The 24,547-nt window shown below is 37.9% G+C and overlaps 2 protein-coding genes across 10 annotated transcripts in view; one reads left to right on the top strand and one right to left on the bottom strand.

Moving 5' to 3' along the window:
- Positions 1 to 14,449, bottom strand: part of MOSPD2 (motile sperm domain containing 2) — a 53,463-nt gene extending 39,014 nt beyond the window's left edge. Inside the window, exons 1-2 of one of the 2 annotated variants that reach the window (XM_070502353.1) lie at positions 14,297 to 14,449; positions 14,066 to 14,135 (exon numbers count right to left, since the gene is read on the bottom strand). In XM_070502353.1, the coding sequence (XP_070358454.1) occupies positions 14,066 to 14,135; positions 14,297 to 14,305 (79 nt within the window). In that variant the 5' untranslated portion in view covers positions 14,306 to 14,449. The remainder of the gene's footprint in view (positions 1 to 14,065; positions 14,136 to 14,296) is intronic. The other variant, XM_070502354.1, reaches the window with a different exon arrangement.
- Positions 14,450 to 14,607: 158 nt separating this feature from the next.
- The window catches only part of FANCB (FA complementation group B), a 51,684-nt gene continuing 41,744 nt past the window's right edge, over positions 14,608 to 24,547 (top strand). For 4 of the 8 annotated variants that reach the window (XR_011499700.1, XR_011499701.1, XM_070502454.1 and 1 more), the window contains exons 1-2: positions 14,638 to 14,869; positions 22,528 to 23,551. Coding sequence is in view for 3 of the 8 variants with exons in the window: in XM_070502454.1 (XP_070358555.1) it covers positions 14,769 to 14,869; positions 22,528 to 23,551 (1,125 nt within the window). In the remaining 5 variants the exon portion in view is untranslated. Of the gene's footprint in view, positions 14,870 to 17,800; positions 17,956 to 22,527; positions 23,552 to 24,547 lie in introns of all 8 variants that reach the window. The other 4 variants (XR_006523080.2, XM_044764450.2, XR_011499702.1 and 1 more) reach the window with 3 other exon arrangements.

The following is a 24,547-nucleotide window of genomic DNA, read 5'->3' as shown; positions in this document are numbered from 1 at the left end:
CTCATAGTACCTTGTCCTTATTACACTCATCTTGCTGTGGATCAGTGAAAACTTCATCACAGACCAACATTAATCTCAAGTAGTGGATTTTTAAGCGTCATCCTTGCATTTCTACAAAATAGCTCAAAGCTCCTTTGCCACTCCTTTGTTAAGAAACAATGAACTACCAGTACACCTATAGTTCATTGTCTCTTTCTACTATTTATTTCTTCTTATATGAATTTTGCTCTGTAAATTGGTCTTGTATTTACAGATGTATTGCCACCAAACAAATTGTAAAGTTTATAATTTGGCAGAGAAAGAACTAAAGATAAATGGCCATAGTGATTCACCTCTGGAACAGACAGTACTAAATGTTCCAGGGTAAAGATGACTTCTCTTTCTCAGCTTTTCAACTTTCCTTCTCTCTCTTCAATGCGTGCAAGTGTGTGCATACACACAACCCCTTCACACTGTCTCTCACATACACTTTTTAAAAATTGTTGTTGCAAGATAAAGAGAATATAGTTCTTACCCATACACCAGCGAAATCCATTAACTTTTCTTTTTCTCTCTTGTTGGCTGGTGAAATTACCAACAGGTCAGAAACTGTATTTTACAGTTAACAAGTATGAAAAAATTTCCAGCTAAATTCAGGATACAGGGCAGAGTGATGGAATCAGAAGACTCATGCTACTATGTATAGGGAGACTGAGCAAGTCGCTCTGGGCCTGATTTTCTTCTCTGTAAAATGAAGATAAGGTCTACCTACCCACAGTCTTACAAAGATCAAGGACACTGAAAATTTTAAACATTATACAAATGAGTTTTTATTAACATAAGGTAGAATGCTACCCACAAACAGAAGGCTAAACTCTTTAGTTTTTTTTTTCTTTTTCGAGGAAGATTAGCCCTGAGCTAACTACTGCCAATCCTCCTCTTTTTGCTGAGGAAGACTGACCCTGAGCTAACATCCATGCCCATCTTCCTCTACTTTATATGTGGGGCGCCTACCACAGCATGGCTTTTGCTAAGTGGTGCCACGTCTGCACCCGGGATCCAAACCAGCGAACCCTGGGCTGCTGAGAAGCGGAACGTGCGAACTTAACTGCTGCGCCACCAGGCCGGCCCAGAAGACTAAATTCTAATTGACCAATAATCAGTTGAGAAAATCTTGGAAGTATATTGTAGTTATTATAAATGTGCCCAAAATTCAGATAAAGGTTGAAAAAGTACAAAAGTATTCTGATAACGAAAACCAGAGAATAGTTATTAACTGGGTGTTATAATGTTCAAAAGCAGCAAACATATAACCATCAAACATTATAGTAGTTTAAAACCTCTTAGGATCTCTTATATCTCCAGGACTCTAAGCATTGATCCACTTCACGTCCTGGTAGGGCCCTGGAAGAGCAGTTGTACTGGATGAACCACTTCTATTGGCTAGACTGTAAATGCCAACAACGGGAGTGATCAGGCTGAAATGAAGTATTCTCTTAAGGCCATCCTCTGCTAATTGGCCACAACCAACGCTGTATCTCCACTTTCCTGTGAAGCTATTTGGTGAGAGACTGACAGGCAGGTGATCTTTTATGACAGATTAAGCCACTGACCTATAGCAATGATTCTCAAACTTCAGCACCTATCAGAATCACCAGGAGGGCTTGTTAAAACAGGGATTATCAGGCCTCACCCCTAGGGTGTCTAATTCATGGGTGGGATCTGAGAATCTGCATTTGTAACAAGTTCCCACAAGATGCTGATGCTGCTGGTCCAGGGACCAGACTTTGAGGACCACTGGTCTAATATAGGGGTTGGCAAACTTTTTCTATAAAGGGCCAGATGGTAAATATCTAAATCTTAGACTTTGAAGGTCACATATGACCTCTGTTACTGATTCTTTTTTATTTTGTTTTTTAGCAACCCTTTAAAAATACGAAAACCATTCTTGGACAGAGGGTTGTACAGAAACAGGACTTTGCTGACCCCGGGTCTGTTGTAGAGAGGGGAGGCGCTTTCTGCTTCACCTCCTATCCTTCAAGAGCTGGATTCATATGTTGGATATGTAAGACATATAATATCTTGGATAAGATCTCTCTCCATTTATCTATTCAGGTCTTCTCTCCATGTTCTTTAATAACATTTTATAATATTCTCCATAAAAGGAAAAAAGTCATACATTTCTTCTATTAGATTGTTAGGCAGTTTAGAGATTTCCATGTTGCTATCATGAACCAATGATGTCAGAATTGGGAAACCTTATACCTCTTATTTTCCTTGCCATATTGATAACTAGGTTATTTTATATACTGTATAATTACAGAAAAAATAATGGAGAGATCATTGTCTTTTTCCTGACTTTATGGGAATTATTTTGAAGTTTTACAATTAGACACGACATTTACTGTAGGTTTTTAGAAGATACACTTAGAATTAAGAATGTTTTCCTTGTTTGCTAAAAGTTTTGTTTGCTTTTCATAAAGTTGAATTATAGCCAGCATGGTTTCTGTCTTTACTGAAATAAACATTTCCCATCATTTAATTTTGTTAATGCATACATATTTGTATTTGCTTAAACAAATATAGAAAAAACAAACAGAAAACAAATATGGTTATCTAAAAAAGGAAGAGGAGAAGGGAGTAAGACGCATAAAAGACAAAAGACACTTCTCAACGTTTACCTTTTTATATAGTTTTGATTGTTGAATTACTGTACCTATTCAAAAATTTCATTGAGAAGCATTTTGTTAATGTGGTAAATTCCTCTGCTGCATTTTCCGATTATGAATCATCTTTGCATTCCTGAGTCTAACAAAACCTCTTGGGCCTTATATGTTCATGTGTGTCCTTGTGATGGCAGGGCAGTGAGTGGTAGAAATCTGTGGCTACCATTTCAATTTCTTTAATAGTTACTGATTTATTTAGGTTTTTCACTTTTCATTGAGACAATTTTGGATGACTTTTCTTTTCTCCACAAAGTTTTCTACTCAATCTGTTTTCTAACTTACTGTGATAAAGCTGATCATTGTATTCTCTTATGATTTTTAAAATCTTTACCACATCTATAATTATATCTGCTTTTTGTTCCTAGTATATGTCTTTGCCTTCTCCCTTTCTTTTTTTTTTTTTTTTGAGGAAGATTAGCCCTGAGCTAACTACTGCCAGTCCTCCTCTTTTTGCTGAGGAAGCCTGGCCCTGAGCTAACATCGCGCCCATCTTCCTTTACTTTATATGTGGGACGCCTACCACAGCATGGCGCGCCAAGCAGTGTCACGTCTGCACCCGGGATCCGAAGTGGCGAACCCCGGGCCGCCGAGAAGCGGAACGTGCAAACTTAACTGCTGTGCCACCAGGCTGGCCCCTCTCCCTTTCTTCTTAATCACTCATCCTAGGTTTGTCTATTTTACCAGTCCTTTCAAAAAACCAGCTAATGTTTATTATACCTACTATCTTTTTTCCTATACCATGAATATCTGCTCTTAGTTCCTTCCTTCTACTTTGCCTGTATTTACTTGTATTCATTTTGTAGGTCCTTGAACTGAATCTTTAGCTGATTTTTATTTGGGCCTTGTTTTCTCAAGAACGAATTAAGACTATAGATATTTTGTTGCTCAGCTTTAAGGATTTTGTAATTTCCACTGTGATAGCCTCTTCAACCCACGGGTTATTTAGCAGAAGTTAAGAACTGCACACGTTGCTGGGAAGCTGTGAACTCATGGGTTATTTAGAGGCGTGTCATTTTATTTTCCTAACATTTGCTTTGTTTTTAATACCTGTTTATGTGACTTCTAAGTTAGTTGCTTAATGGTGTGATAACATGGCCTGTATGATCTAGCTGCTTTGGAATTTCTGAGACTTCCTTCATGACTTAATATGTGGTGAATGTTTGCAACAGCTCCAAGAGCACAAATATATATTCTCTAAAGTATATATTCTCTATTTGTTGGGTAGGAGATTCTATATACTCATACGTGAGCGTATACTCATACGCATACTCATGTGTACACACACGTACATATACATCTATGATCAACTTTGTCCATTGTGTTAAAACCTAAAATCTTAAGGATTTCCTGCCTGCCTGTTCTGTGTATTTCTTTCTTTTTTTTTAAAAAGATTTTTTTTATTTTTTCCTTTTTCTCCCCAAAGCCCTCCAGTACATAGTTGTATATTCTTCGTTGTGGGTCCTTCTAGTTGTGGCATGTGGGACGCTGCCTCAGCGTGCTTTGATGAGCAGTGCCATGTCCGCGCCCAGGATTCGAACCAACGAAACACTGGGCCGCTTGCAGCGGAGCGCGCGAACTTAACCACTCGGCCACGGGGCCAGCCCCTTGTTCTGTGTATTTCTGAAAGAGGTTTGTTAAAATCATTCAACAAGTTTGTGAATTTCTTGAGTTTCCCTTCTAATTCTGGGAGCTTTTGCTTTATGAATTTTAAGGCTATACTGTTAGATACTTTTTATGTTGTTAGTTCCTAACTGTTATTCTTTTTTAGGGTTCCTTTTATCACTAGTAATATCACTTTTTAAATGTATTAATGTTTTTCACCCTAAATAACATTTTGTCTAACAAAAGTGTAGCCATCATAGGATTACTTTTGGTTAGTATTTGTTTTGTATACCTTTTTCCATCTCTTTATTTTCAACCTTTCTACATTAATTTATTTTAGGCTAGTCTCTTGTAGGCAGTAGGCAATTAAGATTTTTAAAGTCTACTCTGCTAAGTATAAATCTATTAATATTTGTAGTAACTATTTATAAAGCTGGGATTATTTCTGCTGTCTTACTCTGTGTTTTTTAGTTACTATGCTGCTTTTTTTCTCTTTTCCTGCTTCCTGCTGGAGAGATGATATTTTCTTCATTCTCCTTTTCATTCCTCCACTGGTTTAGAAATCATATATTTTATTTCTGTCTCTCAGTGGTTACCCTTATTTTAAATAGTCACAATTGCCAAAATCTGCAGTTAATATCTCTATCCTCCTTCTGAACAATACAAGCCCTTGCAACGTTTTACCTCCAATCTCCCTTACTCCTATTATTACCGTTAATTTTTTTTTCTTTAAAGATTTTTTATTTTTCCCTTTTCTCCCAAAGCCCCCCAGTACACAGTTGTGTATTTTTGGTTGTGGGCCCTTCTAGTTGTGGCATGTGGGACGCCTCCTCAGAGTGGCCCGATGAACGGTGCCATGTCCACGCCCAGGATTCGAACCGGTGAAACCCTGGGCCGCCGCAGCAGAGCGGGCGAACTTCACCACTCGGCCACGGGGCTGGCCCTGTTAATTTTTTTTCTTACTCTCAACATTAATTTAGATTTTCTCTTTACTAATTTGCCTACCCTTTCTTTGCTTTTGTTTCTTGATCCCTCTGCTTCTTTCTGGGTTTTATTTATTTATTAGTGAAGTAGTCTAGTAGTTTTTTATTAGCAATGGACTATCAATCTTTACATGCCCGAAAAAATTTTACTTTAACTTTTGACTAAATATTCTAAATGGGCAGTTATTTTCCTTAGCACATTTAGAAATTAATTCACTGTTTCCTGGCATCAACTGTTGCTGATGAGAAATCAAGTATCAGTCTGATTTTTGTTTCTTTGTAGATAATCTGTCATTTTTCTCTGGTTGTTAGATTTTTCTCTTTATCCTTGGTGTTTTCAGTTTCAATATGATATGCCTAGAGATTAATTTCTTTTCTTTTATGATGCTCAGATCTTGTTATGCTTCTTTAAGGATTTGATGTCTTTTATAAATTCTGAAAAACTGTCAACTATTATATCTTCAAACAGCGTTGTCTCTATTTTTTCCTTCTGGAAGTCCTATTAAATGTATATAGGGTTTCTCATGTCTTTTATTTTCTCTTACATAATTTTACGTTTTTTTCTTCCAATGATCTGGGTATGGAGTAAGTGCCTGTATAAAAACTTAAAAATTGTCTATTAATGTCCTATGTCAGTTATAAATACATGGCAGTATAATGGGAAAAGATAACTTCTGCAAATCACAGCCCAACCAGTAAACATAAAGTAACTAACATCAAAAAGTTCTATACATATATGCCAAATCTCCACAGCCAACACAAATTCAGCTAAAAATAGTTTGTATTGAAATGTAGCAATTTTTTTGTCCTCCCATTCCTTACAAAATGGCTGCAGGGAAGAAAAAACATTTAGTAATTTCTGTGAATTCTACTCCATCTCCTAGAGATCTAATCAAACCAAAATTCTTGTTAGAGATTAAATTTTCAGTAATGAAAAATCATTCATGTTCTCTACTATCAAGAGGACTCAGATTTGGTAAACAGATCACTCTTCTCATGTGAACTTTTCAAATGACAATTGACTAAACAAACTGACATCCTAGAAGTGACCGTTTTCTAGTAACAGACTCTTTAAAGTTGCATATCTCACTAAACATTCATGATGAGCATATATGAAGAACAGGTATCAACAACTTAAAGAGATAAGTCAAAAAAATATTTGCCAGGTACTGATAAAAGTCATTACTGAGAATAAAGATTCAAAACTAAGTAGGTCTACCAATTCTACATCCCATCACAAATTTACCACTTGAGTCTCCATGTAAAGTTATAATCATATATTCTCTACAGCAAAGGCTTGATATTTTTAGATATGTAATATAGACAAAAATTGATAAACTCTTAAGATTTTTTTCCTCTTATTCTGATCATGACAACTTTAAAAGGTTGACCTTGAGAATGTTCAAGATAGACAGAATTTAAGAAAATGCAAGTGTCTACCTACCTACCTATCTTTTCTTGGGGATAACACACAACTCATATTAGTTATGAGGACTAATTTATGATCACCCACCACATCCTAGCTCAAAAGAGAGCTAGGTATTGCAGAAACAAAGACGAATAAAGCCTGAGCTGATCCCTTGGGTGTTTCATAACCTAGAGAGCTTATATAAAATATGCAACAGTGTAGTTACACTTTAAATGTCATTTTCCTTCCACCCTTCATTTCCAGAGAGGGAAGTTAATAAGGACAACCCCTGTTTTATGCACCCTCTACCTACAGAGATTCCTTCCATTCACTGCTGATCATCTTGTCCTTGAAATTCTCCTGAGATCATCTAAGATACTCAAGTTTCCTTGTTCTTCTACTTCTCTAACCACTTTGTCTCCTTCAGTCTAATAAAATAAAGGCATTCCTCAAGGTTAATGACAATTTCTTTTTAAAAAAGAAGACAAAATAAAGACATTTTCAAAACTAAGAGTTTACCATCAAGACTCCACCAAGGGAAAATCTAAAGGTTACACTTAAGACAAAATGATGATGATCCCAGATACAAGAGCTGTAACCTAAGAAGGAATGGTAAATAAAGACATTAGTAAATATTAGTATCTAAAACAACAATAAGTTGGGGAAGGGGTGAATATGGGGAACCAAGTTAGAACTACGCAATGACCATATCTTTCAGGGAGTAGAAAAGAGGAAACACTCCTAACTCATTTTATGAAGCTTGCATAATCCTGATGTCAAAAACAAACAAAAAAAGTACAGGAAAGGAAAATTACAGGCCAAATTCATGAATACAGATTCAAAACTCCTAAACAAAATATCAGCTAACTGAATACAGCAATATATTTTAAAAACCTGATTAATATAATCTACCATATTAACAGATTAATAGAGAAAAACCAAGTGAACATCTCATCAGATACGATTAACGTGTTCAATAGAAGAAGAAAATGCACTTAGCAAAATTCAACCATCAATTGTGATGGGAACAAAACAAAACAACAAACAAAAACCAAACTAGAAAACCAGGAATAGAAGGAAACTTCTTCATTTGGATAAAGGGTACCTAACAGAGACCATATTTAATGATGACATGTTCGGGGCTATCTTTCTAAGATCAGGAATAAGAGAAGCAGGCTTTTATCACTGCTTTGATTCAACAGTCTTCTAAAGGTTCCAGCCAGAGTAAAGGCAAAAGCATTTAAAGTTGTAAGAAGTGGAAAATTAGAAAGAAGACAGTCTACTTCAAGGTAATATTATCAGCTACACAGAAATCCCAGACTAATTTAGAGATAAATTGCTAAAACTAGTAAGAGTTAGTACGGTTTCTGAGTTCAATATTAATGTAAAAAAGTCAAATGTACTTTCTATAAACCAGCGACAACATTTAGAAAAATTCTTAACACATACCATTTAAACCACAAAAATAAAACATGTAAAGCATCTGAGAATAAATTTAACAAAAGTGGGTCTACCTTCATGGAGACAATTATAAATCTTTCAATAAGGAAGAGTTTAGCAGATAGATATACCAGGTTCTTGGATATTAAGACCCAACCATGACGATGTCAGTCTCCCAAAATTGATCCTCTGAGTTAACACAATTCCATTCAAAATTGCAACAAAGGTTGTTTTCTGTTTTTTTTTGCAGAAACATGATAAGCTCATCCTATAATTTATATGGAGGAACAAAGGCCCAAGAAGAGCCTGAAGAAGAGATTTTCAAAGAATTGAAAACCAAATGGCCCATAAAGATAGGAAGAAACACTTATCCTCACTGGTACTCAAAGAAATGTAAATTAAAACCACAATGAGATACCCCAACACCCTCATGAGATGAGCAAAAATTAAGAAAAAAACTAACACTGCCAAATTTTAGGGTGTAGAGAAACAAGGACACTCAAAAACTGCTGGTTAAAATGAAAACTGGTACAATCGCTTTGGGAAATAGTTTGGCATTACCTAGTAAAGTTGAACACATGCCTATTCTATGACCACCCATTTCACTGTTAGGTACAAACCCTAGAGCAGCAGTTCTCAAACGTGGTCTCAGGACCCCTTCTATACTCGTAAAAATAACTGAGGCCTCTAAAGAGCTTTTATTATTTATATGGGTTGTATTTATCAATAGTTACTGTGTTAGGTATTGAAACTAAGAAAAATTTTAAACATGAGAACACACAAGCACACCTTCTATCAGCCATCAGAGCAATGACATCATCACTCACCATGTAACCTCTAGAAAACGCCACTTTATGCTTGTGAAAGAATGATAGCGAAAAGAAAAATGATGTTTTAGTGTTATAAGGAAAACAGTTTTGACCTTTCAAGCTCCTTGAAATGGTCCCAAGGAACTACAGTTCCTGGACCAACTTTGAGAGCCACTGCCCTAGAGAAAGTCTAGGCACCAGATATGTATAAGAATGTTTATAGCAGCATTGTACACAATAGCAAAACCTAAAAACAACCCCAAATCCATCAATTGGTATTTTCATTCCCTTAACTACTACACAGCTATAAAAAGGAATCAATTACAGTTATATTTGACAATATGAATGACTCTTGAGCAACAGAAGCAAGTCATGGAAAAATATATGCAGCTTCTATATTTAAAGTTCAAAAAGAGGTAAACTTGATAAAGTACTGGTGAGGAATACATCGTAGGTGGTAAAACTAATGAAAAACAAGAGAATGAGTAAAACCAAATGCAGGACAAGCAGCTGCCCCCTGAATGGCAGGAATGGGGGTACATAGGAAGTTCTATTTCTTTGGCTGAGTGGTGAGTACATGGTTGTTTATTTTATTCATTTTATATATTTTGTATATAAAATATATTTCAAAATTAGAAAAATAATAAAGACAAAACAAAAATTAAAAGACTAGAAAAAATTATTGGGTAAGAGAAAAATAATTTAACTTAACAGCAGTGGAAGAAACCACAAAGAAATAATTTAACTTAAGAGCAGTGGAAGAAACCACAAAAGAATGGGTAATTCTGAATATATTCAAAAAATGAAAACAGTGAAAGTGACATAAACAAGAAAAGCCCAAACCAATTTTAAAAGCCATACTAATGAAAAAAAATTTTTTAACTACAAATGGATACAAACATATGAAAACAAGTTTACTCTCACTAGTAATCAAATGCAAACTAAAAGAAAGAACCATCAGTTAAGAAATGATGACACTAAATATGGGTAAGGGTATGGTGAGACTAACACTTTCACACTAGCTGGTGGGAATGAATCTCGGTGCAACTTCTATAGAGGAAAGTTTAGCACGCATGTGAAGTGTCTCAAAGATATTCACTCTTAAAAACCAATAATTCTATTTCCAGATACGAATCTTAAGGAAATAATCTGAACTATTGCACAAAAAAATGTATTAACAAAAAACTGGAAAGAAGCTAAATGTACAAAAAGGGACTATTTAAGATCAAAGAAAATTATCTTTTATTTATAGAATTGAATATTAAATGGTAATGTAAAACGTTGCTTACTTCATAAATATGAAATAAGATCATGCCAATAAAAAATGTAACACAAAATTATATACAGAATTGTCTTTTAACTATGTTTTTTAAACTATATAGAAAAAAAGACCAGGAAAAATGCACCCACTGTTAGCAGAGCTATCTCTGGATGGTGAGAATATGGGGGATTCTTCCGACTTTTTGCCTATCATCCAAATTCATTTAAATGAATTCATATAATTGTAAAGTCAGAAAACAAACCTAAAATAACAAAACCCACAAACCTCCCAACAGCTGTCTCACCTCGCTAAACTACAAATGCATCATTTTGGTGTCGAAGGCTCTCTACGCTATTTTCCCACTGTTTTTAGTCAAGTGTGCTTACTCTCCGTAAGGCTCATCAAAGGCGACTTCCTATGGTTTCCTGAACATGCCCCATACCTTCTCACTTCAGTGCCTTAGCTCAGATTATTTGATCCATCTGGATCACATTCTCTACCTGGATGAGTTCCACCATATTCCAAAGCTCATGAGAAACACCACCTTTTCTATGAAGTTTTTTCTAACTCTGTGCTAACCCAGTCACCCCAACCAGATGTGATTTTTCCTTGTCTTTGACCCCTACGGAAGTGATTTAACACTCTTACTACTCTTGATGCAACTTCCCTCAACTTTAATAGTTAACTCTGTTTTAAGGTCTCTCTAGATTCTAGTAGTTCAGGAAGGGGCTCTATCCTTCTTCAGCTCTTTCTCTAAAAGTGACACACTGCTTCCCAGAATTAACCACATAATGAGTATTTGAGGAACTGAATAAATTACTGTCACAAGGGATTAATCTCTTGCCTTGGCCACAAGGAGGAGGAAGAGAGAATGGGAAATGTTTCTCATTTGAGACTCAGCACGGAATTTCTCACAGAAACAATGAGGGGAAGAAAAAGACCGTTAGTAATGCATAAACCAATTATGGACTTGTATTTTATTCTTTTTGCCAGCTACGAATCTATCTATAATTGGTATCTTAATTTCTCTGGAAACAAAAATATGCGTGGAATTCCCAAGAACCTACCTCCAAAACAGTTTTTGGAGTACAGCCAGTGATTAAAGTGATAAACTTGCAGATAAAAAATAGTATTTTGCTTTTAAAAAAAATCATGTTTGCTTAAGTCTGCCTTAAGCCTCTTCTGAAACAAAATATTGTTAACGACAATAGAAAGAGTTAAATGACAGAAGTGGACGTTCAAAACACCTGAGTTAGTTTCTAAAAAGTAAACTCGAAAGGGAGTACACAAGCAAATCAAAAAGCCCTTTTTACCACTTTCCTACTTTACCTTTACCTGATGCTATATTTCAGGAAACAACTGAAACTTTAAGGGGAGAAAGTCTTTAAAGGTTTTTATTTTCCTTTCGCATGCAAGGCTTTAAATTAATTAATATTTACAACGGCTGTGCAGATAACCCACCCATGTGGGCTCACACATAGCCAAGTGTATATATTTAAGGACAAAAACCTCCCTGTAATTATTGACATACAGTGCTTTACTTTGAAATAACGCTTGTCTTGATGAAACACAGTTGAGGGCTGTTCTTTGCCAGATTTTGGTGGGGGAGAGGAGCCTGTTAGGACAGCTCTTACTACAGACTTGGACCAATATCCCTAGGTATACACTTAAGCATTGCTATATTCATTCCACGAGTATGTACTGAGAACTGTGCTAGATGTACAGAGGCAAGTCAGACCCTGCCCTCAGTGTCTACAGGTTGCCCCAGACCCAGAAATATTCTACTGAAGGAAATGAACAATAAGCAAGTATGCAAACGAACGAGATAATTACAGGTTACGGTAAGAGCTGTAAAGGAGACAAGACAGGGAGGCTATTTAACAATCAACCAAGGCTTCTCAGATACATTTAAACCAAGATGGAAAAGAGAAGAAGGACCTAGCCATGCACACTACCTGGGCAAGAGCATTCCAGGCAGAGAGAAGTGGAAAGGTCACAAGATGGAAACAGTCTGAAGAAGATAAAAGAGGCACTGTAGCTGGTTATGTTTTTCAAACTGTGGGTCATATTTGTAGGCTGTGATGCCAACTTTGTGGGTCATTGCATCAGGGAGTCATAGGTTTTCAGAATAAGTATTCTTTAATGAACTATGTGTGTGTGTGTGTGAGTGTGTACTAGATTGCAACGTATGACACATTTCTTACTGTGGGCAGTGGTGAAACCTGTACTAAGCAAGGAAAGTAATAAGAGATGAGGATGGAGGGATGGGCAAGAGCTAGAGTATGCACAGCCTTGCATTGTAGGCTACCGTAAAGAATTGGGATTTTTATTCTAAACACAGTGGGAAGGTAGTGAAGGATTTCAAGCTAGGGAGTGACATGATCTAATTCGAGAAGGTGGTTTTGCCAAAAGATTACTAACTACAGTGAAATTCAGAAGAGCTGAGCACCAGCCCTGGCCTAGCCACTAACACCAGAGATTTTGAGCAAACCACTCAATCTCTCTAGACCTTACTTTCTTCATTTTAAAAATGAGAAAGCTGGACCAAGATGACCTTTAACATCTTGTCTATTGCTAAATTTCTATGACTATATTCTGCTCCTCCCTTGGGCATAAGTAAATGACTATTGGGGAGGCATTAGCTCATTAGGTCAAGTTCTGGGTTACTTCTTAAAATATAAACCATCTAGCTCTAAGAGCTACATTTCTATAGAAGGTAATTTTAGAATTATCTCTTTACTGAAACCAGCTATATTACTAGAAATGAGATCTCTGGGCTAAAAATGAATTAAGTGCTTTTGCAACTCTCTGGTGCAAAGTTAGGATGTGAAGAAAACTGACAGGGAGGGATGAAAAGATTTACTGACCAGGTTATTTGGAACAGACTTCCTTATTTGTTCTAGGTCATCAACTGACATATAATCTAGGGCAGTCTAGAGTTGCAGGGAACCTCTGGTTAGCACTAAAGTCAAGATGTGGAAGCTTAACTCCTTTCACAGTAAGCAAAATGACTATTAAGGCAAAATCTTCATTGAGAACCTAGTATATGCTAACCCCACGCTAGACAGTTTGATATATGCTTTTTCATTTAATCCTCCTAATAATGGCATTTCACACATGTGAAAAGAGGGGCCTCAGAAAAGACAAGTAAGGTATTAAGTGGCAAGGTCAGGATAAGAATATTTATTCCATATTTATGGTAAACTAAACTGCATGTTTAAAAAATTACTGTACAAGCATTAAATCATCAGTTAATTGCTGGACAACTCAAGTATCTGTGACATCTGGACTTAGACTATTCAACCAATAAATCGATTCTGGACTCACAGGTACTTTGCTAGGTACGGTGTGTGCTGAAAAGACAAAAACTTGTTCCAGCGCCGCAGGCCTTACTCCGTGGGTAGCATGCTGGGTAGCATGAAGAGTAATTAGGCAAAATATCCAAGGAATTTGGATCCCCAATTAAGTACACGAGAATAGTATTACAGGAGTTTCTAGGTTCATTTTCTCCATTGTTGCTGGTGAGAGGTCAGTAGAGAAACCGTGGACCGGACAGTGTCACCTGTGCCGTGGGCCTAAGGAGTGCTCAGAAGTTCCATAAACGCGAGATGCTAGAAACTCACCGATTTCCAACTTACATTACCCCTTTAAAGGAAGCAGTGGCCGCAACGCCCGCCCAATTGGAGCAGAGTGCAGGGCATGTTACCGAGAGGAAAATCTCGGAAATGTGCAGGGCACCGTCCCTGTAAGGGTCGAAATGGTCCCTAACGCCTCCCACAGACACACCCACAAACATCCCAGCAAAGTTGGGGATGCTCACCGCACACCCGCCTCAACACGGAGAACGCGGTACCCACCTGTCACATACTCAGCTTCGAACCTCCGTCGGGTCTCAGAGATGAGCCTGGCTTTATTCTGGGCATGATGCTGGAAAGGAGACACCAAGGGACACTTAGATACCAAGCGCACCAGCCCGCTTCCTCTCAGCACAGCCCACCTGCACCTGGGCGCGCGGCTCCCAGGCCTGAGGCGGCTTCCAGGTTCGGGGCGGGGGGGTAGTGCCGGCAGCGGTGCTGTCGGCTCCTTACCTCGGCCATGGTCACCGTTGTCACTTCCAGAGCTGCCGTCCGAATACCTCACTCACGACCGGCTGGGCCGGCCCCAAGGTAGAGAGGGAAGAGCAGGAGGTGGAGGCGGTCGCGTGACACAGGCAAGCGGGCGGAAGCGTCGCCACGCCGTCCAATCCGATGCGGCCGCCTGGGCCTGGAGGCGGGACCAGGCCCTCAGCCTGGCTTTCCATTCGCTTCTCGTTTGGGCCCCGCCCCCTGACGTCCCTTGCGCTGCAGACCGGCCACCGCCCCCGCCACCGCCCCCGCCACCGCCCCCGTCCCCGCCCGCCGTGGGAGAGCCTGCGTCTGAGAGAGCTCAGCCTGCGGTTCGCTTTCACAACGTTCCCTGTGGCCCCGCCTTCTCAACCTCCCTTGGCAACCGTCTCCTGGCAGGCTCGGCGGGCTCCGCCTCCTCTGCGCTCGTTGCAGCCTCCGGCCCCGCCCTCCCAGGATGCAGCGCGCGGGCGGGAGGTTTGGAGACCCGAGACGCTGCGCCTGCGTGGGGCCTCGGGAGTCTGGCGGGTGCTGGACGGAGGGCCTCCGCGTGCCGAGGTAGGGCCTTCGCGGAGGGGGCGGCGGGACTGGGTTTGCTCCCCTTGTCCCCTCCTTGTGGGACAGCGAGGAGGAAGCAGGCGTCCCTGGGGCCTGTGTCCATCATTCTATGGAATGCTAACTAGATTTTCTAGATTTCCCTAGAAACTTTCCTCACTCCTGCAGCCTCTTTCCCACTTGGAGTGTGAGATGCTTAACAAGGCATATGTCTTTGAAATCTTTAAAAGTTATATAAAATTAAGAGGTGTAAAGCATCTTGCAGTTTAATTCAAGTAGTTCTCCAGTGGGAGGGGGAAGTTTTGCCTCCCAGGGGACATTTGGCAATGTCGGGAGACATTTTTGGTTGTCACAACTTGGAGGGGGCCTGCTACTGACATGGGGTGGGTAGAAGCCAAGGATACTGCTAAATATCCTATAAAGCACAGGACAGCGCCCAGAACAGTTCTCCAGTGCAAGAGGTCAATAAGTGCCGAAGTTGAGAAAGATTTAGATTTATAACGTACTGGGAAAAGTTTTATGGTTGTCGGTTTAAAAATTGAAAGGAAATGGTTTTGCATTCAATAATACTGGCTTTTTTAAAAATTGAAAGATACTGAAAACTACAAGGAAATTGTAAGGACAGTTCCCGTATTTCCACCATCCATACTCAACCACGATTGACACTTGAACATCTTTTGCTCCAGACATTTCTTTATGTTTACACTTTTATGGGGAAAAAATGGACACATTGTTTAAAAATTATTTGGATACATCCTTAAAAAACATTTCAGATGTAGCTAGTCTCCCTCTGGCTCCACTCCCCTACCCTGATATCTGTCCCCTTCTCTAGAGTAAACAGTTATTTGAGATTTGGCATGAATCTTTACAGCTTTGCTTTTTTTATTTGGACCAGGCTGCCTGGGTTTGAATCCTTACTCTGTTCCTTCCTATCTGTAGGCCTTTGAGAAGATCCTTACACTCCATGCCTCAGTTTCCTCATCTGTAGAATGGGATAATAGTGCCTATGGCATAAGGATGTCATGAGGAATAAATGAGTTAGTCCAAAGTGTGTAGAAAAGTACCTGGCACAGAGAAAGCACTCAAATGTAGCCATTGTAGGTAGACACAAAATGTATAATGCTATTTTATGTGTTTTGATTTAGATACATAATGTACTCCAGTAAACATTTTTCTGCAACTTAATTTTTTTCGTTTTTGAGATCTAGCCATGATGATATACATAGATCTATCCTTTTAACTATAGTATGATAGTCCATCAGTATTTATTCATTCCCCTCTTGGTGGTCATTGAAGTTTTTACCAGTTTTGCTTTTATATTACAAATAACAGCACAGTGAACATTCTACAGCAGTGTCTTTGTGTGTTATGTAAGATTATTTCTCTGGGTTTATATCTACAAGTGAAATTGCTGGATATATGCATTTCTGTTTACTGCCAATTGCCTTCCATCTCACCTCTCCCTTTAATTGCTCATAATTATCTCTTAATTGATGGCTCTGCCTCCAATCTCACCTCACCCCCATCTTCAACACTGTCACCAGGATCTTTATAATTCAGAAGAAATCCTGTGATTTCTATTTTTGAAGTTAGAAGTCCTTAGTATAACATAGAAAACCTTCTTTAACTTAATCTTTCCTGATCCTCTTAGTGGGTCTCCGTTTCCCCACGTTCACCTCCATTTCAGGTACACCGTATTATTGGGAAAGGGAAAGGGGAGATTGATTGTGGGTAGCCTCCAACAAATGACTTCTAGTTATATAGGTAGAAAAAAGTTTTACAAAAGCAGACCAATTCTGTAGCCAAGTTAATTTACTTGGGCAAACAATGTCCTGTATGTTGAAAGAAGGACATCTATCAGTATTATGGTCATAAGATTATGTTTCATATTATTAGGTGAAATTTTTAGTTGGGTGTCTTAGTTCTGCCGTTTTTCCAAGATGCTTTCTATTGGGCGCAATTGATATGGTTTCTTAGAGACTTTTTTAGATTTCATCTGCAGATAATATAGTGCTCTTTTAGGATCTTCCTGAACCAGATTGGTAGTTTTAAATAAATTTCTGAAATTCTGAAATTAAATAAAGTTCTGAAATTTATAGTGCACAGTGAATTTATTAGCATTTAAAGGGAATATTGTTTATTTGGTCAGAGGCTGGCAGAGAAGAGTGGATGAGGGTGATAATTTATTGCCAACCTGCTATATTTATGTTAGCATATATTACTGTTTTTCTAGTATACTTACATATTTGTTTTCATTTTATGTATAAAATATATACAGTCAACTTTGGTGTATGGTATTACAGATCAGGAAAAGCTCAAATTAATTATGTAGTGTTTTATAAATAATCTGCTTCCTAATTCCCCCACCCCTCCACCCCCATAGCTGCAATAGGAGGTGATACTTAACTGGTTTGAGTTACTTATTGTTTTCTGCAGCCACTGATGTAAGGGTACGAAGTAAAAAGTCAAATGACGAATAGGTTGGAATAGTGAGCCTGGTGCCCTGATAATCAGAGTTTGATTAATTAGGGCTTGTTTATATTGGTTTAAGAACCCCTAAATTGAACCTTAGTTTCACTTGTTTCAGATTATTTCTATCTAAAAAAAGAAAATTACCACTTATTCCATAGGCTTAAAGGTTTGCTTTATGAATATATGCTAAGAACTTTTACTGTTAAAAGATATGTTGCATCAGTGTAAAATAAAACACATATACACAGATGTGTGAATTCAGTAAGCTTTGAGATTATAGGAAGTTTGAGGAAAAAATTTATCTTCATAAATAAATATATTAATAGCTTCTAATTTTTTTTGACTCCTTTTTTTTTTTTTGAGGAAGATCAGCCCTGAGCTAACTGCTGCCAATCCTCCTCTTTTCGCTGAGGAAGACTGGCCCTGAGCTAACATCCATGTCCATCTTCCTCTACTTTATAGGTGGGATGCCTACCTCAGCATGGCTTAGCCAAGCAGTGCCATGTCCGCACCCAAGATCAGAACTGGCGAACCCCGGGCCGCCGAAGCGGAATGTGCGCACTTAACCACTGTACCACCGGGCTGGCCCCTCTAGCTTCTAATTTTTAACTCCAAAGGTGATCCATTTAAAATAAAATAACTTAATATTGAAAATGTACGTGTTTTTGCTGTAGGATTTAAAAATAAAAAATAATGACCTTTGAAAGAACATTTATGTTTTTAAATCTATTTGAGCCTGAGTCCCTGAGAATAAATTTACTTTTTGCCTAGAGCTCATGCTAAAAGCATATTGGATTAGGATTATAACAGGGTTTTGAATGCTCTGCTAAGCTTTATAGCAATGCTTTGCAACCTTTTGTCTCTACATCATTCATATGTTCAGTACATGGTGTTTGGCATCTCTCTTTCCAGGTAGTAATTCAGGGATCACAGATATATTGAGAAGATGTGTGTGTTAGAGGAGGGCATGCATGCAAAGTTCTTGAATTAGGAGACAGTTACTTGATCAAGTTTGTGTTTTAGAATAATAACTGAGGTAGCATAAATAAATTGATATATTAGAGGGGAGAGAGACTAAAGCAAGGAAGACCAATTAAGGAGCTTTTATCTCAGCCTAAGTGAGAGATGAAAGCCTGAACTATGATAGTGGCAGTTGGAACAGAGTTGGAAGGTAGAGGTTTCTAAGTTAAGGAACTTAGTGGTAGCATTAAAAGACCAGAATGTAAGGGGCCTGATGTTCCTAAGTCATAACTCTGTCAAGGTGCAACAATACATACTCTAAAGTTTAGTCAAGGGGGAGATTCTACTGACCTTTTAGCAATCAGATTCTCCTTGCTCCTGTCATACTTGCATATTGGTGAACCAGAGCTTTGTGTTGATTAAACAGTTGTGACATTTAATATTAAAATCCTTTTCCATACAGAAATTATTTTTGGTTGTTTTTAGTATTATTAAGAAATCTGAAAAACATTTTAAGTAAGCCTGTAGTAAAAGACAATGAGTTCTTAGATCTTTGCCTCAGAATATATCATTTTAATGCTTTTCCTTTTTTACAAGTCTTCTAAGAGACCTGACATGTCTGTGAGAAACTTGAAATAAATTATTGTTCATACATTTTGATGTAATACAGCTAATATGTTTCCTTTAAAGTAAAAGATAGTTTCATAAGTAAAAGCCACACCTTTGATTTGCCTATCTTCTTTACTAATGAAGCCGAAACTACTCTGTAATACCTGTTGTCTCAGATCTTTGCATGAAATTGATTTCCTAACAACAAACCAGTAAGCCAGTAACTTCTGCTAGTTTGTATTATGATACAGTATCTCCAGTTGCTTCAGGTAATAGGCTTCATGAAATTCTAAAAACAGTATCATCAATTTAATTTTTTTTTTATTTTAAAGATTTTTTTTTAATTTTTTCCTTTTTCTCCCCAAAGCCCCCCGGTACATAGTTGTGTATTCTTCGTTGTGGGTTCTTCTAGTTGTGGCATGTGGGACGCTGCCTCAGCGTGGTTTGATGAGCAGTGCCATGTCCGCGCCCAGGATTCAAACTAACGAAACACTGGGCTGCCTGCAGCGGAGCGCGCGAACTTAACCACTCGGCCACGGGGCCAGCCCCCTCATCAATTTAATTTTTAAAAAATTGCCACAGAAGAGTGTATTTATCTGTTGCTGTATAATAAATTACTCCCAAACTTAGCAGCTTAAAACAACAAATATTTATTTTCTCAAAATTTCTGAGGATCAGGAATTTGGGAGCAGCTTAGCTGGGTGGTTTCTGGCTCAGGATCTCTCCAAGGGGCTGAGTCATGCAAAGGCTTAACTGGAGCTGGAGGATCTGATCCCAAGAAGGCTCACTCACATGGCTGTGGGTAAAAATCCTCAGTCCCTTGCTGGCGCTTGGTAGGAACCCATAGTTCCTGGTCGTGTGTACATCTTCATGGGGCTGCCTCAGTGTCTTACTGATATGGCAGGTGGCTTTCTCCAGTGCAAGTGATCCAAAGAAGAGGTCAATGAGGAAGCCACAGTGCTCTATGACCCAGTCTTGGAAGTCACACACTGTCACTTCTGCCATATTCTGTTGGTAGAAGCAAGTCATAATGACCAGCCTTCACTCAAGGAGAGGAGAATTAAGTGCCGCTTCTTGATGAAAGGAATTTCAAAGAATTTGTGAACATATTTTAAAACCACAACAAGTGATACATTTGGAAATTAGACAATAAGGTGTGCCATCTCCAATTTGAAAGTAGATGCCAATTGATCTAGTTTGCTTTTAAGTAGAATTGCCTCTAAATCAAAATCATTTCTATAAAATGCAGGCTACATTAAGTTAAATTTGTAGATTATGGTTCAGTGATTCTTTTTTCTGATTGGACTATTGGTAGACTTTATAGTAAAAGAACAAAACTTAAGCCTTTGGAGTTTACTTCTCATTCAACGGAGGAAAAACAATATTACTTACTTGTAAATGACCTAGTTTTCATTTATTACTGAAATAGTTGAATTTCCTAGTGTAAATGATCCACAAGTAGGAGAAAAGAGAAGGTATGAGTTAGAGTTATTTATAGTGGAGAGGGACCTTTCAGCATGCACGGACCATTAAGTATACAACTATTCTTCTAACCTTTCTAAGGGTAGGTACTATGTAAACCAGAGCTGACCATGATGATGATGATAATGATGATGGTAGCTCACCTTTATTGAGCAATTTCTATGTACCAGGTTTTATTTCAAGTGGGTTTTAATTAATTCCAATACCTTGTAAGGTAGATACTGTATTCTCCCCGCCCCCTTGTATACATGTAGATGTGAGGCATAAAGGGGTTAAGTAACTTGCCCGAGTCATACATCTAGTAAAAGGCAGGCCCAGCGTTCACATGGATCTCTAACCATAGCAGCTCTGCTTAGCATGTGCTAAGCATTCAATAACTGTTAAAGGAGTGACTCAGCATATATGGCCACTGAATAAAGAGAGATCAAAATCTTTTTCTTATATGTTTGTTCAATGTAGGGTTTGTTCCTTCGTTCTTTGTTTTACTTTACTAATTTTCTAAAGTTGCCTTTCTTATAACCAGTGTTCAGAGTAAGGGAAAGCATACCAGGACAGTGTGGTGGTTAAAAGTGTAGGCTCAGGAATCAGAGGGCCCCTCTTCCCAATTTACTGCCATTGCCTGTTAGTGTTGTAACCTTGCAGAATTTTCTGACCTTCGTTAAAATAAGGTTTCTTGTTTAAAAGATGGGATAACAAGAAGGTGTTACCGAACCAGGTTCACTTTTGACTGCCGCTCGGAAAGCCAAACACTGAGCCGATGAGATTGCAGCAGAGAGAGAGTTTACTCACAAGGCAGCTATGTGAGGAAGTGTGAGCATGAGTCTCAAATCTGCTTCCCCGAAAATAGGGACTCAGGGATATTTATGGGATGGGGGCAAGGTGGTCTGAAATGTGGAGAGAGGTGATTGGAGGTGAGGAGAGGTGAGGTAATTGATGATCTGCGCAAGCGTAGTCAGACTCCATGCCTCTTCATAGGACCGATGTTCACAAAATGGCCACCTTAGCATGATCTGAGGGTGGAGTTTTTGGCCTCTTGACGTCAAAAGGTCACCTATCAGACATCTCCATGGGCCCAGTTGATGAGTTGGTGGTCTCAACAGGCCCGAAGTAGACAAGGAGTTCTAATTCCTGAAAAACAGCTCACACAGCCATTACCATGGTGACCCAGGCTCCAGGGAGATGTTATCTATAGGAGCCTAGTGGGAGTCAGATAGCATATTGCCTAAATAGCACAGTTAACAATGGGTGGATTAAACAGCTAAAAGCTATAATCAGTAATTGCAAAAAGGAAAAAAAAACGTTAGTTCCTAGCTACTTAATCATCAATGGCTAACTCTGCCAGTTTCAAAGACTTACTTTAAAAGAACAGTTGTAAGCATTAAATGAAATAACGCATGTATTGCACTTGGCATATAATAAGCATGAATAATTGACAGCTATTTAATTCTTGCGTTCATTATAGTATTACTAATCCTCTATTTTTTTCAACTTTGAGAATAGTGACTTTTTTAGGTCGTAAAACTGCATTGTTTTTGCAAAGTAAGATTTAAGATTTATTTCTATTACTCATATGGAGATTTTTAAGCCATGTTATAGCATCTCCTATTTTTCTTTCTGGGCCTTTCATTTTAGCTATAGAGTCTGTACGAACTCCTGTCTCAGGGAAGCAGGAGCCCAAGTGCCTGGGCTGTGGGAGCAGTCTAATTTGAATCATTGACTGACTGAATCATGTCATGGTAAAGGGGCTGAGGTTGAGATGGAGAAACCTGGTTTGAGGCAACAGGTTAGAAAATTGGGAAACCAAGATTAGTTTGGTAGATTTGAAGTGGAACCCTTAAGAAATTCCCTGAGCCAAAAGGAATGTCTTCAGTCACTTTGAATAGAGCACTGCAGCTTTTAATAGATGCTGCTAACACATTTAGTTATCTGTTTGATATCGTTCTTTGCATTCTTTGCAAACTGTTTTTTAAGGGCTGTACAGAAATAACATTTGGGATATGTTTTTTGATAAGCGTAACGTTGTTAAGATAGCATAAAAAGCTGGAAAATGTGAACTTAATAGCATTTATGATTACCTATGTGATAGTTCTCTAATAGAAATGTATGTTTTCTTTTCAACGCTGCCTACTTGATGGCAGTTTTTCTCATTTCATTTTTAGGTTTAAAAGCGTCAACCAGAATCAATTTGCAGTCGAAAATTGGACCAACACAAAGACTTCATATTGTGGAATGACTAGCAAACAAGCAATGTCATCTAATGAACAAGAAAGGCTCTTGTGTTATAATGGGGAAGTCCTTGTTTTTCGATTGTCTAAAGGAAATTTTGCTGATGAAGGACCTGCAGAAATACCCGTATTACATGTCAGAAGAATGGTATTTGACAGAGGGACAAGAGCATTTGTTCAGAAGTCCACTGGATTCTTTAGCATAAAGGAAGAAAACTCGCATTTAAAAATTATGTGTTGCAGCTGTGTGTCAGATTTCAGAAATGGAATTAACCTCCCTTATATTGTGATGCAATGCAATAAAAAGAATAACGTTTTCAAATATCTTCTACTGTTTCTTCACAGTACCAATAAATTTGAAAAGCGTTTGAGTTTTAAACTAGGCCATGAATTGCTGGATGGCGTAAGGGTCCTTAATGGCCCTTTAGTTTTATGGAGATATGACAAAACATTCTTCTGTATCTCTTCCGAAACTCACAAAGTTATTACTCTGTCTGTTAACTTTTCCTCTATTGAGTGGGCAGGGGAGATTGCAAATCTAGGTATGGTTTTATTAGGACCAAGGAGATGTTCAAACCGAAAGCCTTCAAAATCGGATTATGCATTTCAGAATACCAAATTTTGTGTATACTCTCTTGAAAATGAAGAAGTAATAAGTGATACATATATCATCCCTCCTGCTTATAGCAGTGTGGTAACGTGTGTGCATGTGTATGCAGCTGAGATGGTCAACAACCAGTTAAGAATGTCTCTGATTGTCCTTACTCAGAAGAATCAGCTGATTTCATTCCAAAATGGAACTCCTAAAAGTGTGTGCCAACTTCCATTTGGAGATCCTTGTGCAGTTCAACTGATGGATTCCACTGGAGGAGACCTCCTTTTTGTTGTATCCTTTAGGTCCAATGATGCTTGTGCTGTTTGGGAAAAGAACTTTCAGGTACGGTACTTATTCTCATATCATTCAATTGGTGTGGTCTTAGACCTATGAAGCATTCTTACACTTCATAGAGTTTATGCTGAAGTCGTATTATCCAAATCAATTGTGAGTGCTGCACTTAAAATCATATATATTACATCATTCTTTTTTCTTAACGTTGTCTAAATACTACCTGATAAAGATTTTGCCTTGCCATTTTGAGCCATAAAACCTTTGAGTTGTTTGGAAAAAAACTGCAGTTATAAATTTATTTTTCTTTTAGTATAACAATTTCTAATTTTTATTAATGTAATAATTAGGTGTGTAGTTTACTTAGAATAAGATTATTAGTAATTTGACTTCATAAGCCTTCCTAGAAAACGCCAATCAGTTTAACTTTTTAACAATTGGTAATTGTCTATTTAAACTTAAAATGAAATTAGAGGAATTCCTTGAAATGTATCATATTTGTCCCTTTAGAGGCAAATAATTGCTCTCCAGAGACAAGTGATGTGTTAATTTTCTAAAAACTGTTGCTTAGAGAATTTCATTATGTTATATTTTGAAACTCAGACTTGTCCTTTGATCTAGTCATATCTTTTAATGTAAGGTTTGGAAATTGCTTTAAAATACTCACTGATATTAAGTGTTCAAAAACAGGTAAAAAGGTGCAGAAAATGAATAGTAAATTAGAGGTTTGTAACTGGGTGTCCCACCAATAGTATTTATCTAACTGAGTTTTTGGTAACATTGCATCCTCCTGCCTTAAGATATATCAGCTTATTCAATTATGTGATGTGAAGTGTTTATAATTAAAGATAAATAATTATTACTAGTTAGAAATGTCTCTTCCAAAAGTAGTTTTTTAGTACATTATGTAACTTTTTAAGTTCTTGTGTTACTTTGGAAAAAAGCAGATACTGCTTTACTTTGTGTGCCCTATTTGTTTAATTAGAAGCTCAACTAAAATTTCTTTTTTTTTTTTTGAGGAAGATTAGCCCTGAGCTAACTGCTGCT

Source organism: Equus asinus, chromosome X (genome assembly GCF_041296235.1).
Source record: "Equus asinus isolate D_3611 breed Donkey chromosome X, EquAss-T2T_v2, whole genome shotgun sequence".
In the NCBI taxonomy this organism is placed as follows: Eukaryota; Metazoa; Chordata; class Mammalia; order Perissodactyla; family Equidae; genus Equus; species Equus asinus.
The sequence above is the reverse complement of the archived record's forward strand: the minus strand, read 5'-3'. Positions and strand labels throughout refer to the sequence as shown.